Genomic DNA, 15,677 nt, shown 5'->3' on the forward strand with positions numbered 1-15,677 from the left:
TCAGTGGGCTGGGAAGGCAGACCCACCCTTAATCTGGGTGCAAACCATCTAATCAAGTGCCAGTGTGGCCAGATTGTAAAGCAGGCAGAAAAATGTGAAAAGGCTTGACTGAATTAGTTTCCCAGTCTACATCTTTCTCCTGTGCTGAGTGCTTCCTGCCCTTGAACATCAGACTTCAAGTTCTTCAGCGTTGGGGGTTGGAGTGGCTTTCTTGCTTCTCAGTTTGCAAAGGGTCTGTTGTGGAACCTTGTGATCTGCTGAGTTAATACTACTTAATAAACTCCTCTTTATATATATATATATCCTATTAGTTCTGTCCCTCTAGAGAACCCTGAATAATACAACTTATGTCATTAATCTCATTTATTGATTTGTGTACATTGAACCAACCTTACATCCCAGAAATAAAACCTACTTGATTGTGGTGGATTAGCTTTTTGATGTACTCTTGGATTCAATTACTAGTATTTTATTGAGAATTTTTGCATCTGTGTTCATCAAGGATATTGGCTTGAAGTTTTCTTTTTTTGTTGTTCCATATCAGAATGATGACGACCTCATAGAATGAGTTAGTCTCTCCTCTTTGATCTTTTGGAATTGTTTCAGTAGGCTTTATGTCAGCTCTTCTTTATATGACTGGTATAATTTGGCTAGGAATCTCTCTGGTCCAGGGGTTTTTCTGGTGTAGGTTTTTTAGTACTGATTCAACTTCAGAACTCATTATTGAGTTCTAAAACTCACTTTCATGTACTCTTCAAAAGACTGTGTCTTCTTCTGTTGTTGGATGGGGTATTCTCTCAAGGTCATTAGATGAAGTTGGTTGCTGGTGTTCTTCTGTATCCTTACTCCTTGTCTTTCTCTTTTTTTTATTGACTGCTGAGGATTAATGGTGATGTGTCCAACTTTAACTCTAGATTAGTCTATTTCTCTTTTAGATTGCAACTCTGTTTTATATATTTTGAAGCTCTGTTATTAGGCACATGTGTATTTTGGATTGTTAGGTCTTCTTGATGAAATGAACGCTTTATCATTATGTAATGTCTCTTCTTATCTCTGGAAGCATTCCTTGTTCTGAAGTCTATTTGCACTGATATGAATACAGCCTTCACAGCTCTGTTTTCACTAGTATTTGTATATATTTTTCTCAGTTTTTAAATTGAGATGTTCAGACCATTTGCATTAAAGTAATTGTTAATAAGATTGAATTTAAATCTACCATCAAGTTGGTTATTTCTCCTTGTCCCGTTTAAACTTTCTTCCTTTTTTCATATTTTTCTGCCTTCATTTAGATTGAGTTTATCTCCACTACTTACTTATTAAATTAATTTTTAATGATTTTATTATTTTCCACAATGTTTATAATATACCCTTTGATTTTTTCACATTCCACCTTCAAATGAAAGAATTCTACTGGATATATAGAAACCTTATATCATTGCACTTCTCCTTCCTCCCTCCCAAAATGTTGTGCTATTGCTCTTTGTAATAGAGGCTTACTTCTATTATGTTATAGCTCTCGCAATACATTGACACTATTTTTACCCTGAATAATCGGTTTTGTTTTAAAGTGATTATGACTACAAATATTTTGAATAATTTCTTTATTTTACCATTTCTGGTGCTCCTTATCTTTTATGGTGGATCCCACTTTCCATCTGGAGTCACATTCTTTCTGTGAAAAACAACCTTTAGCATTTCTTATAGCACGGGACTGCTGCTGCTGATGTCTTTCAGCTTTTCTTTTTCTGAAGAAGTCTTAATTTTGCGTTCAGTTTTTAAAAGTTATTTTGCTGAGTATGGATACTGGGTTGAGAGTTTCATTCCTTGTATCACTTTAACAATGATGTTCCATTATCTGTTTTGAATAGTTTCTGACTAGAAATCTGATCTTTGTTTCTTTGTATTCAATAGTTCCTTTTTCTCTGACTGCCTTTAAGATACTCTCATTGTTTTTCAACAGTTTGACTATGATTTATTTATTATTAATTTTTCATATTTATTCTGCTTGAGGTTCCCTGAGCTCCTTGGATTTGCAGATTGTTGATTTTTATTGTTTTTATAAAATTCATAGCCATTATCTGTTCTGCTGTTTTTTTTTTTTTTTTTTTTTCCACTTCTCTCTCTCTGTATTCTTCTTTTGGGACTGTAAGTATTCAAATGTTAGATCATTCATGTAGTTTCATAAACCTTATATGCTTGTTCTGCTTTTTTTTGTCAGGAATTTTTTTTTTTTTGTATCTGTGTTGGTTTGGATAAGTTCTAGTAAACTATGTTCAAGTTTATGGATTGTTTTGTTAGTTGTGTCTAGTTGGCTCCTCAGTGCCTTCAGAGAATTCTTCATCTCTGATATTATAAATCTCTTACTAGCACTTTCATGTTACTCTTTTCTATAGTTTCCATCTCTTTGCTGAAATTCTCCACCTATCCATGGATATTGTCCACCTTTACCAAAATATTCTTTAACATATTAACATAGGTATCAGACAAACCCAAACTGATAGTTTCCAGATGGTGTCTTTTCTGAGTCTGTCTGTCTTGATTGCTTCATTATTTAACAGTCGCTTATCTTCCCTCTTGAGTTTTTGGTGTGTCTTGTAATTATTTAATCAACCACTGGTTATCATAAATAGAAGAAGAGTAGAGATTGCAGTAAATATTATTTATGCTTTGAAATGGGCACCCATCTTCTCCTGAAAATATGTTTTGTGGTCAATTGAGTCAATCTAGTCACTAGTTGAACTGAATTTGGCATTTGTGCTTGTTGCTTTTATCTTAAATGCACCACAGGTTTAAATTCCTCCAGTGATGGGCTGCTGCTATCTTTTGCTTAGAGTGGGGCCTGGGGTGTGCAAGAATTTTCTCAGTGTTCCTGTCTATTCTTAGATTTTAGCAGTCGCTGCATCCCTGCACTACAGATGGGATATCTTCATACACATAATCTAACCCCATTGAAACTGCTCTTTCTCGTTAATGAATGCTCAATCTTTGGTGGAAATAAACAAATGCTGTATCTCCTGGAGCCACTTCAGTCTTAGTCAAGTTGTGCACACCTAGGCTTTGAAGGGAATGCATTCTCAGTGTTCTTGTGCCTTATTCGGATGGAACTTGAACGTGTGGTAGGTTTGGAGAGAAAGAGTAGCAGATGTCTGCTACGTTGCAATGCAGGATGCTGGGCACAAGAAAATTTCCTGTCTCTCCTCTAAGAAAATAAGATTTGATCATCTACCTATCCCTGAGAAGTGAAGGGCTTTGCCTGCAGTTCTAGATGCAGAACCATTTTCTCCCCCATTGCCCAGAAGCTTAAGGCTTTGGCTTTTCTGAGTAATGGTCTAGGGAATCGTGCAAGGTTTTCACATTTGACCCTGACAGCCAATCACCACCTACAGCTTGCAGTGCCAAATGTATCTCTTTCTAGTCTCTCCTGTCCTGTGTTCCTCATGAACATTAAGAAGAGATTTCTAAAAAAGAGCTTGCACGTGAGCATAGTTTCTGGTGAGAAGAATTCTGATATGTTAACTTCCTCTAAACCTTTAAATGAAATATTTCTAAGAACTAAATAAAGTTCCAGAATGCTATGAATCTATTCCTTGGGCTTTTTGCACATCTCTCTGCCTGCTAATCAAGAACAGAGAATGGTCATAATTCTCAAAGACTTTTTCCTGTTTGTGTCATAAATGACTTCACATGTTTTTCTGTTCTAAGAACTATTCAGCTTGATTTTTTCTGTTTTAATTTTAGCACTACCTGAGCAAAGCCATGTGGTCCAGGATTGCTACCATGGTGATGGACAGAGTTATCAAGGCACATCCTCCACCACTGTCACAGGAAGGACCTGCCAAGCTTGGTCATCTATGGAACCACATCAGCATAATAGAACCACAGAAAACTACCCAAATGCGTATGTCATTAATCTTACAGTAAGCAAAACAAGGTCCAAAATTTGTCTTAGAAAAGGTGTACATCAAGCTAACTTCTTACAACTAAATTTTTCTCACGCACAGAATGCATGGCAAAATGGGTGAGGAACATTACTTTGAGCAAAGAGTCTGACAGAAGAGAAATGTTAAGCTGGCTCTCTTTCCTAAGAGTTTGATAAAATCAGGAGAATATCTGGAGGTGGTGAGGTCACAATAATGGAAAATCGGAGTGTTTACACAGAGTCAGCTTCAACAACACTCACTAAAGGTCAATGTGATCTTTACCTCTTGAAATTCTATCATTCTAATCTCCAATTCTTGAAGTGAAGGTTGTGTTGGCCTTTTCTGTCTTGGCTAACAAGGAAATTATATGTGCATCTCTATGGAGAAACGGTATTTTTCTGTATCTGTGTCTATTCCAATGGGTAGAAACACCCCGGGTCCTGAGCAGCTGTGGTCTGAAGGAATACGAGTTGCCAGGAAGAGAAAAGCAAAGACAAGAAGGCAGATGAAAGTAAGCAATGAGACAGATGTGAAAAACTAAAAAGTGTGGGAAGATAGAAGCTGGGTTCTGACCACACCATGGCCAGTCTTTCACACATAAGTGACTACCAAAGACAAGAAAAAATGATATCCACATGTTGTACAATAGACAGTAGAGGACCAGGAATATTGCGAGAGAGAGAACAATGAGATCAACTCAACAGATGCACTGGTTTTCTTCCTGGATGCCCTTCCTGCACCAAAGAGCAAGAGATGGAGCCCAAAAGAACTGTAGCCATCTTGCTGAAGAGAGGAGAGACATTATAGTTTGGGAGTATTCAGGTGGCTAGGATTTTCTAGGCCTGCTAAGAATGACAACAGATTTGTGGAGGAAAGGAGCTCTAGGAATATGCATAGAAGTCTCCTCGAGTCGTTGGCTAAACATGAAGCTGCATGTACACAGAAAATAGGTCCACAAGAAAGTAGGGCAAATAACATCTATGGAAGAATAGCAACTACAATAGAACAGTGAGCTCAATAAATATGACAGAGCTCAAATAGCAATAAGGGATATTGGAATTCGGACCAGACAAAGGAGAGAGACTTCACTGAACATCTTGGGCATTCAGTAGAGACCCAGGAAAAGTCATACTTCAGGAATAGAATTAGTATATTCTTACAATAAAGGCGGCTCCAGACAAACAATAGCAAAGGTGAAAAGCAAGTCTCCAAGCATCAGAATGATGTCCAAGTCAATGAATTGCCTGTGAGAGGAAAACTCAACCATCAGAGGTAAACATCAAAGTCAAGTGGCTTAGTTATGCAGTATCCACAATGCGAAGCCTAAATATAAAACTTGAGTACAATAGAAACCTTTTAGTGTGACCCAGGAGCAGGAGAAAAATCAGTCAATACAAACAGATCCAGAAGAGACAGAAATGTTTAGAATATGGAGTGAAACAGATACCTTATCCAGAGACAGAAACAATATAAAGAGCCAAATCAAAAAAAGAATGACTAAGAGATATGTCTTAAAGGAAAAAACTACTGGATGGCCTCCCCATCGAGATAGATATTTCAGAAGAAAAAAGTAAATGAAAAATAATTGCATAGAACCTACAGAACCAGATACACACACAAAACACACGCATGCAGACACACTCAAACATGTATAAGCTTACAAACACACACACATCCACAAATGCTGAAAAATGAAATCAACCGAGCCACACAGACGTGAAGGAAAACATAAAAAGATTTCCTACATGTGGGAAGCAAGTCACAGAAAGGGGGAAGGAGATTGGAACAGAAATATATACCAAAAGCAAGAATGACTGAACACTTTCCAAATATAAAGAACATTTAAAAATCACAGACTCGAGAAGCTCAATGGATCAGAAAAATAATTTCTAAAATGAAAATTATAAGATGCCACTGGGTATAAGGCAGTTCAACTGTCAGAGGGCAAAGACATAATACACAGAAAAATCTCATAAGGAACAGGAAAAACAAAAATCTGTGTCTTGCTAGGGGAACAGTGATACAAATGATTAATGTGACCACATCAGAAACACTGCAACCCAGGAACAAGATAATAACATTAAAATAATAAACATAAGAAGGAAGAGCTCAACTGAGAAGACTACATCCAGAAATAAAATGCCTTAAAGATCATACATGTTGGATAAATGCATATTGTGCACTCCCCTAAAGAAAGAACCCAGAAACTGTAAGAATTCGAAATCAGCAGGCTCATGTAACAAGAGAGGTGACCTGAAGGGATTATGTAGAAGAATAGTAAAACAACGGAATTTTCTGCAGCCCACCTAATGAAGAACCTAGAAATTCACAAATGTAGAGGAAAATGCTGAATGTGTTCTTGATCAAATTTCTATAACTTTTTAAATGAGAATTGACTACTTGAAGCAAAATGATACAAATATATTTAACTTTAGCATATGTAGAAGTAAAAATTTGAACAGGTAACATAAATCATGTAGGGAATAATGGGAAGTGTAGCACTGTAAGTTCCTTCCTCATGCACGAGGGTATGTAATATTAATAAAAGGTTACTATGTGGGTTCAAAGGGATATGGCAAATCCTAGAACAATCACAAAGTTTGGAAATCTGAGGTTTCAGGTGTAATGAGAATATTCCATGCGTTCCAAAGAGCGAAGCCAAGGAAGAAAAGGAAGCCTTTCAAGAGTTCAGGCTCTTATACATCCAGTTGCTCATTGAACGAGCTTCCTGGAATGGAGGGTCTGGGGTTGAGACTAGGTCAGAACTGTAGAATCTCGAGAGAGGGAGTGTTGGATCCCCATGGACCATAACACGTTTCCTAATTCCTCAGGCAGTCACAGGTCATGAATGTGAGGATACTGAGAGATTGGAGCAACATACTCGGGAGGCATAAGGAAGAGCGAATGCTTCAAGATCCCCACAGCCCAAACTCCTCCCCTGCTTTGCCCCCTTCTTCATTGTTTTCTGCTCCTCCGTAGCTGACCAACCTCTTCAGATCTCTTAGTCTACCCTGCTGTCTTCCTTTATGCCATGGGTCCCCCTGTTCTTTCAACTCATCCCCTTTCCCTCAGTCCCACAGTGGCTGCGGCCAGCAGAGGATAGATTGAGAGCAAGAGAGAAGGTCCTGCCGAGGAACCCATTCTAGAGATACTGCATCCTGCCTGGGAGCAAGTTTTCCAGGGCAGCTTTGAGAAGTGTTGCAGAGATAAACCTACATGACACACGTGATATGGGAATGCCAGACATACTATTTGCACAATGCATTTCCATGTGAAACGTAGAGCTTTTTCACTATGTATTGAGTACCTAGTGTGTAGAGGTTGACCTGGAAAGGCTATCCTTCTGGATGCCGTGTTTTCTCTGAAGAACTACGTGTTAGTTGCATCTCCCACATTAGAATGTGAAGTCCTACCGAGAGAGAGAGGGAAAGCTAGACAGATACAGATACTTCTGTATGTGAATAAACAATGGCACAATACAGATGTCAAAATCCATACCAGTAATTCCAGAGAGATGGATTGGGCAGATGGCAGAAGGTGAATAGTCTGATCATTTGTTGGCCACGTGTATGCATTATCTCAGTGTCTCTAAGACGCATTTTCTACTTTAGATTTTAAAAAAATCATAATAATCTATTAACTAAGAGAAATGTGCAGAGAGAATTAGCGATTGAGAGCCATTTGTGCTTGTGGCAGTCATATGGTACTTTTAAAAGGTATATGGAAAAGGCATCGGTAATGACCTTGCTGCAGCACAAAGGTGACGGTGTGGGGTGCCTCTGCATGGTGTCCCACCTCTTGTGACATGTATCGTTTTGGAATTTCCAGTGGCTTGATCAGGAACTACTGCAGGAATCCAGATCCTGTGGCAGCCCCTTATTGTTATACCATGGATCCCAATGTCAGGTGGGAGTACTGCAACCTGACACAATGCTCAGATGCAGAAGGGACTGCCGTCGCACCTCCGAATGTCACCCTGGTTCCAAGCCTAGAGGCTCCTTCCGAACAAGGTAAGGAGCCTGTGGCCAGATACCTACACGCTTAGACTCTGGGATGAAAAGGTATGGAAATTCCCAGTGGTGCGGCAGCTTTCAATGGTCCACGGATGCTCGAGTGTTGACTGAGTTCTGCCATGTAGGAGGAGGCCTCCGCGCACTCTCTGGGGGACCCAGCGGAGTGATTTCTGGTAAAACGTGGGTGGGCTGTGTCTTTAGGATGAGCCCGAACCCTCCAGGGGGATCGCCTGCACAAGTCACCTCGTTGTAAAACGGACTATCTCAGTGTCTTAGCCAACATTTTTATTGTGACATGCTCTGAGGTGTGTGACTCTTTCCAAGCCAGGAAGCATTTCCAGGGATTGCTTCAAGTAGACAGCATTGGGTGCAATCTTCAGCATTGCAGATTCCGAGAAATATGACTCTGGAGCCTGTCGCCCTCGAGAAACCTAACAGGGCTTCCTTAATTTCATATCGCCCTGGGTCTGTGGAGCAGGGCATGAGCTCCCAATGCTCTAAGGCTCTGCAGCCCTAGGCTTTGAAGGGAGTGATTTCTCAGTGTTCTTAAATTCTTTCTGATGGCACTTGTACCTGAGAGGGGTCTGGAGAGAAAGAGTAGTAGACTCCTCCTTTATTGCAATTCAGGATGCCGACCAGGAGAGGATTCCCTCTCTCCTCCAAAGGAATAAGCTTTTGACCGGCACACATCCGTGAGAAGCAAAGTGTGTTTGCCTTCAGTCAGATAGAGAGGACCGTTTTCTGCCCGATGGCCCGGAAGCCAAAGGCCTTGGCTTTCATGAACAATGTTCTAGGGAAACATGAAAAATTTCCATGGATGTCCCTGCCTCTGCCCCTGACAGCCGATTAGCCCCTGCAGCCCGCATTGCCAAATGCAGTGCCCTTTGCTCGATCCTGCGCCATCCTACTCATGAACATTCAGTAGAGTTTCCCAGAAAGTTGCTTGCCCGTGAGCGCACTTTCCAATGAGGAGAGCAGTCTGATCTGTTGTGTTTCTCTAAGGTTGCAGGTGAAATATTTCCAAGAACTGACTACGGTTGTAGAATGGTAGGAATCTGTTGCTTTGGTGTTGGTTTGTTGGTTGGTTTTCTCGCATCCCTCGGCCTACGGATAAGGAAAAGAGTACGGTCGTATTTCTCATAGACTCCTTCCTGGTTGTGTCATCAGTGGCTTCACATGTATCTCTGTTCTCAGAGATACTCAGCTTGATTTCTTCTGTTTTCCTTTCAGCACCGACTGAGCAAAGGCCTGGAGTGCAGGAGTGCTACCACGGTAATGGACAGAGTTATCGAGGCACATACTTCACCACTGTGACAGGAAGAACCTGCCAAGCTTGGTCATCTATGACACCGCACTCTCATAGTCGGACCCCGGAAAACTACCCAAATGGGTATGTCTTTGTTCTTTACCGTAAGAGAAGAAAGGGTCAACTGAAGTTTCTGTTAGAAGAGACGTGCTTCAAGCTGAGTTCTCCGAACTCAACTTGTGTCAGACGCAGATGGCGTAGCAAAATGTCTCAGGATGATTGCCTTGGAGCTACGGGTCTGAGAGAAGAGAACTGTTAAGCTGCCTCTCCTTCCTCCTAGTTTTATGGAGCAGAAGGGACATCTGGAGGCGAGGACATCACATGATGAAGAAAGTCAGAATGGCAAACGACCAAACACTTAGATTACCCTTCCACAACACCCACTAAGGGTCAATGAAGACTTTCCAATTGGAATTCTGTTATTCTGACTTCCAATTCCTGAAGGGAAGGTTGTGTTTGCCTTTTCTGTCTGGGCTCATGAGGAAAGATAGGTGCTTATTTATGGACAGGTAAATGTATCTCTTTCTACGCCTGTGTAAACTCCAATGGGGGAGGGAAACACTCGGCCTTAAGTACCAGTGGCCTGAAGGGATACGGGTTCGCAGCAAGAGAAGAGCCAAGGCAGGAAGGCAGATGAGAGTGATGCTGAAAAGAGACGGATGCTGAAAAGCAAAAGGGATGGGGAGATGGACAGAAGCCTGGGTCTGAGCACCCCAGGGCCAATTTTTTGGCCAGCAGCGACTACAAAAGACATGGAGAAATGGTTTCTCCATGTGGGAGAGGAAATGGTAGAGGCCCTAGCGTATTGAGAGAGGGGCAGTGATGAGCTCAACTCCATAGATGCCTTGGCTTTCTTCCTGGATAGTCTTCCTGCAGTGAGTAGCAAGGAGATGGAGCCCAAGCAGACTGTAGCCATCTTGCTGAAGGTAACGGAGGGATTGGAGTTTGGGATGATTCCGGTAGCTAAAACTTTCTAGGTCTGGCAGAAATAAGACCTGGTTTGTGGAGGAAAGGAGCTCTACAACTACGCATAGAAGTCTCCTCCAGTTGTTGGCCTGACATGACGCTGCATGTGCACAGAAAATGTTCCACAAGAAAGTATGGCAAAGAGCATTTACTGAGGAACAGCAGCTACAAGAGAACAGCAAGCTCAATGAAGAAGACAGAGATCACATAGCACTGTGGGAGACTGGAGTTCTTACCAGCTAGACGGGAGAGTCCTCACAGAACACGTTGCGAATTCCGTGGAGACCCCAGAACAGCCATAATTTAAAAGTGGTATTAAGATATTCCGAGAATACAGTCAGCCGCAGACAACCCCTTTCATAGCTGAAAAGCGAGTGTCCAAGCATCAAATCGGTTTCCAAGTCAATGAACTGCCAGTGAGAGGAAATCTCAAGTCTCTTTACAAGTAAACAAGAAAGTCAATTGGCTCAGCTATGAGGTACCCCGAGAGTGAGTCCTAAATTTAAACTTTGACTACATGTCGGAAAGCATTTCGTGTGATCCATAACCAGGAAATAAATCAGGCCATACAAACAAGCTCAGAAATGACACAAATGATTAGAATTGCATGAAAATTTGACATATCATTATGACAACCGATTTCAAATATTTAAACAAATGAATATGAAACAAACCAGATGTCATGTCAAGAGAAATTAACAGTATAGAATAGCCAAATCAAATTAAAGAACTAATATAAAAACAGTGTGTCTTAAAAGAATAAATTACTGCATGGCCACCTGATCAAGTTGGACATTTCAGAAGAAAAAATTAACCAAACCACAATTCTACAGAACCTACAGAACTAGTTACACACACACACACACACACACACACCCAAATTCAAAACACACCCGTACACAGACTCACGCAAAATCTCACAATTTCTCTCACACACAAGGACACTCCTGGAGAAATAGTGAAATACGAAATCAACCGAGCCTCACAGACACGTAGGAAAATATGAAAAGATTTATTGCATGTGGGAAGCAAGTCACAGAAAAGAGCAAGGGAGTTTGGAGTAGAAGCAAGTGCCGGAATCAAGGATGGTTGATAACTTTTCAATTATGAAGAACGTTGACAAAATCACGGTTTCATGAACCTCTAGGGATCAAATAGGAAATTTCAGAAACAAACAAACCAACAAACAGAAAAAACCGTGTGTGTCGTACTTCTGTACATCACAGTTTGAAGGTAACAAGGCACAGGCATAATACGAAGAAACATCTCAGGAGAAAGTGGAGGAAAAAGAGCTGTGTCTTCCTAGAAGTACAGTGATACAAATTGCTAATGCGTTCACCTCAGAAACACTGGAAGCCGGATGCCAGGGAATATTATTAAAATGATAATCTGCAACCAGAAGAGATCACCGCGAATGCTGAATCCAGCAATAAAATGCCTTGATGACGATCTCTGTTGGATAAATGCATACTGTGCACTGCCCCAAACAAAGCAACCAGAAACTGCCAGACTTTGGAATGAGCAGCCTTATGTAACAAGAGACGTGACCCGAAGGAATTAGATAGAAGAAGAATAGAAGAAGAAGGGAACTTTCTGCAGCCCACATAATGTAGAATCCAGCAATTCGCAAATGTAGATAGATGTAAATGCAAAATATTTTCTTGATCAAATTTCTATGTCTTTTTCAATGAGAGTTGACTGCTTGAAGCAGAATGATAGCACTATGTTTAAGTTTAGCATATGTAGAGGTAACAGGTTGAACAGGTAGCATAAATCATGCAGGAAATAATTGGAAGTGTACCACTGTGTCTTACCTCATGCACGATGGTATGTAATATTAATAAAAGGTTACTGTGTGGGTTCGAAGGGATATTGCAAATCCTAGAGCAATCGCAGTTTTGACCTCTGAGGTTTATGTTATAATAAGAATATTCCATGCATTCCAAAGAGGGAAGCCATGGAAGAAAAAGAAGTCTTACAAGAGCTCGGGCTCTTATACATCCAGTTGCTGATTGAACCAGCTTCCTGGAATGGAGGGTCTGAGGTTGAGACTAGGTCACAATTGTAGAGTCTCTAGAGAGAGAGTGTTGGATCCCCATGGCCCAGAATACATTTCCCATTTTCTCAGGCAGCCGCAGGTCATGAATGTGAGGATACTGAGAGATTGGAGCAAGGTTCTTGGGAGGCATAAGGAAGAGCGAATGCTTCAAGATCCCTGCAGCCCGAAGTCCTCCCCTGCTTTGCCCCCTTCTTCATTGCTTTCTGCTCCTCCGTAGCTGTCCGACCTCTTCAGATCTCTTAGTCTACCCTGCCGTCTTCCTTGATGCCATGGGTCCCACTGTTCTTTCAACTCATCCGCTTTCCCTCAGTCCCGGAGTGGCTGCGGCCAGCAGAGCATAGATTGAGAGCAAGAGAGAAGGTCCTGCCCAGGAACCCATTCTAGAGATACTGCATCCTGCCTGGGAGCAACTTTTCCAGGGCAGCTTTGAGAAGTGGTGCAGAAAGAAACCTACTTGACCCACGTGACACGAGAATGACAGACCGTAGTAGTATTCGCACAACGCGTTTCCGTGTGAAACGTAGAGCCTTTCCACTCCGTTTTGAGTACATAGTAAGGGAAGGTTGACCTGGAAAGGCTGTCCTTCTGGATGCCATGTTTTCTCGGAAGAACTACATGTTAGTTGCAACTCCCACTTTAGAATATGAAGCCCTACCGAGAGAGATACGCAGACTAGACAGATACAGATACTTTGTGTGCGAATCAACAATGGCACAATACAGGCGTCAAAATGCGTACCAGTTATTCCAGAGAGATGGATTGGGCAGAAGGTAGAAGGAGAATAGTCTGATCATGTTTTGGCCACGTGTATGCATTATCTCAGTGTCTCTAGGAAGCGTTTGCTCCTTTAGATTTACAAAAATAGTAATAATCTCTTAAGTATGAGAAATGTGCAGAGAGGATTAGTGATTGAGAGCCATTCGTGCTTGTGGCAATCATATGGTACTTTTAATGGGTATATTAGAAAGGCACCAGGAACGACCATGTTGCCGCACAAAGGAGAGGGTGTGGCGTCCCCGTGCATAGTGTCCCACCTCTTGTGACATGTATCGTTTTGGAATTTCCAGTGGCTTGATCAGGAACTACTGCAGGAATCCAGATCCTGTGGCAGCCCCTTATTGTTATACCATGGATCCCAATGTCAGGTGGGAGTACTGCAACCTGACACAATGCTCAGACGCAGAAGGGACTGCCGTCGCACCTCCGAATGTCACCCCGGTTCCAAGCCTAGAGGCTCCTTCCGAACAAGGTAAGGAGCCTGCGGCCAGACATCTACACGCTTAGAAGCTGGGATGGAAAGCCATGGAAATTCCCAGTGGTGCGGCAGCTTTCAATGGTCCACGGATGCTCGAGTGTTGACTGAGTTCTGCCATGTAGGAGGAAGCCCGCGTGCACTCTCTGGGGGAGTCAGCGGAGTGATTTCTGGTACAACGTGGGTGGGCTGTGTCTTTAGGATGGGCCCAAACCCTCCAGGGTGATTGCCTGCACAAGTCACCTCGTTGTAAAACGGACTATCTCAGTGTCTTAGCCAACATTTTTATTGTGACATGCTCTGAGGTGTGTGACTCTTTCCAAGCCAGGAAGCATTTCCAGGGATTGCTTCAAGTAGACAGCATTGGGTGCAATCTTCCGCATTGCCGATTCCGAGAAATATGACTCTGGAGCCTGTCGCCCTGGAGAAACCTAACAGGGCTTCCTTAATTCCATATCGCCCTGGGTCTGTGGAGCAGTACATGAGCTCCCAATGCTCTAAGGCTCTGCAGCCCTAGGCTTTGAAGGGAGTGATTTCTCAGTGTTCTTAAACCTCTTTGTGATGGCACTTGTACCTGGGAGGGGTCTGGAGAGAAAGAGTAGTAGACTTCTCCTTTATTGCAATTCAGGATGCGGGGCACGAGAGGATTCCCTCTCTCCTCCAAAGGAATAAGCTTTTGGCCTGCACACATCCCTGAGAAGCAAAGTGTCGTTGCCTTCAGTCAGATATAGAGGACCGTTTTCTGCCCCATGGCCCGGAAGCCAAAGGCCTTGGCTTTCATGAACAACGGTCTAGGGAAACATACCTGTCCCCGCCTCTGTCCCCGACAGCCGATTACCACCTGCAGCCCGCATTGCCAAATGCAGTGCCCTTTGCTCGATCCTGCCCCATTCAGTAGAGTTTCCCAGAAAGGTGGTTGCTCGTGAGCGCACTTTCCAATGAGGAGAGCAGTCTGACCTGTTGTGTTTCTCTAAGGTTGCAGGTGAAATATTTCCAAGAACTGACTACGGTTCTAGAATGGTAGGAATCTGTTGCTTTGGTGTTGGTTTGTTGGTTGGTTTTCTCACATCCCTCGGTCTACGGATAAGGAAAAGAGTACGGTCGTAATTCTCATAGACTCCTTCCTGGTTGTGTCATCAGTGGCTTCACATGTATCTCTGTTCTCAGAGATCCTCAGCTTGATTTCTTCTGTTTTCCTTTCAGCACCGACTGAGCAAAGGCCTGGGGTGCAGGAGTGCTACCACGGTAATGGACAGAGTTATCGAGGCACATACTTCACCACTGTGACAGGAAGAACCTGCCAAGCTTGGTCATCTATGACACCGCACTCTCATAGTCGGACCCCGGAAAACTACCCAAATGGGTATGTCTTTGTTCTTTACCGTAAGAGAAGAAAGGGTCAACTGAAGTTTCTGTTAGAAGAGACGTGCTTCAAGCTGAGTTCTCCGAACTCAACTTGTGTCAGACGCAGATGGCGTAGCAAAATGTCTCAGGATGATTGCCTTGGAGCTACGGGTCTGAGAGAAGAGAACTGTTAAGCTGCCTCTCCTTCCTCCTAGTTTTATGGAGCAGAAGGGACATCTGGAGGCGAGGACATCACATGATGAAGAAAGTCAGAATGGCAAACGACCAAACACTTAGATTACCCTTCCACAACACCCACTAAGGGTCAATGAAGACTTTCCAATTGGAATTCTGTTATTCTGACTTCCAATTCCTGAAGGGAAGGTTGTGTTTGCCTTTTCTGTCTGGGCTCATGAGGAAAGATAGGTGCTTATTTATGGACAGGTAAATGTATCTCTTTCTACGCCTGTGTAAACTCCAATGGGGGAGGGAAACACTCGGCCTTAAGTACCAGTGGCCTGAAGGGATACGGGTTCGCAGCAAGAGAAGAGCCAAGGCAGGAAGGCAGATGAGAGTGATGCTGAAAAGAGACGGATGCTGAAAAGCAAAAGGGATGGGGAGATGGACAGAAGCCTGGGTCTGAGCACCCCAGGGCCAATTTTTTGGCCAGCAGCGACTACAAAAGACATGGAGAAATGGTTTCTCCATGTGGGAGAGGAAATGGTAGAGGCCCTAGCGTATTGAGAGAGGGGCAGTGATGAGCTCAACTCCATAGATGCCTTGGCTTTCTTCCTGGATAGCCTTCCTGCAGTGAGTA

General features: G+C 42.6%; 1 protein-coding gene across 8 annotated transcripts in view; it reads left to right on the forward strand.

Moving 5' to 3' along the window:
• The window catches only part of LPA (lipoprotein(a)), a 260,670-nt gene that overhangs the window by 115,896 nt on the left and 129,097 nt on the right, over nucleotides 1-15,677 (forward strand). For all 8 annotated transcript variants that reach the window (XR_012433296.1, XR_012433297.1, XM_074036788.1 and 5 more), the window contains 5 exons: nucleotides 3,739-3,898; nucleotides 7,749-7,930; nucleotides 9,164-9,323; nucleotides 13,332-13,513; nucleotides 14,720-14,879. Coding sequence is in view for 6 of the 8 variants with exons in the window: in XM_065543182.2 (XP_065399254.1) it covers nucleotides 3,739-3,898; nucleotides 7,749-7,930; nucleotides 9,164-9,323; nucleotides 13,332-13,513; nucleotides 14,720-14,879 (844 nt within the window). In the remaining 2 variants the exon portion in view is untranslated. The remainder of the gene's footprint in view (nucleotides 1-3,738; nucleotides 3,899-7,748; nucleotides 7,931-9,163; nucleotides 9,324-13,331; nucleotides 13,514-14,719; nucleotides 14,880-15,677) is intronic.

Source organism: Macaca fascicularis, chromosome 4 (assembly GCF_037993035.2).
Source record: "Macaca fascicularis isolate 582-1 chromosome 4, T2T-MFA8v1.1".
Taxonomy (NCBI): Eukaryota; Metazoa; Chordata; class Mammalia; order Primates; family Cercopithecidae; genus Macaca; species Macaca fascicularis.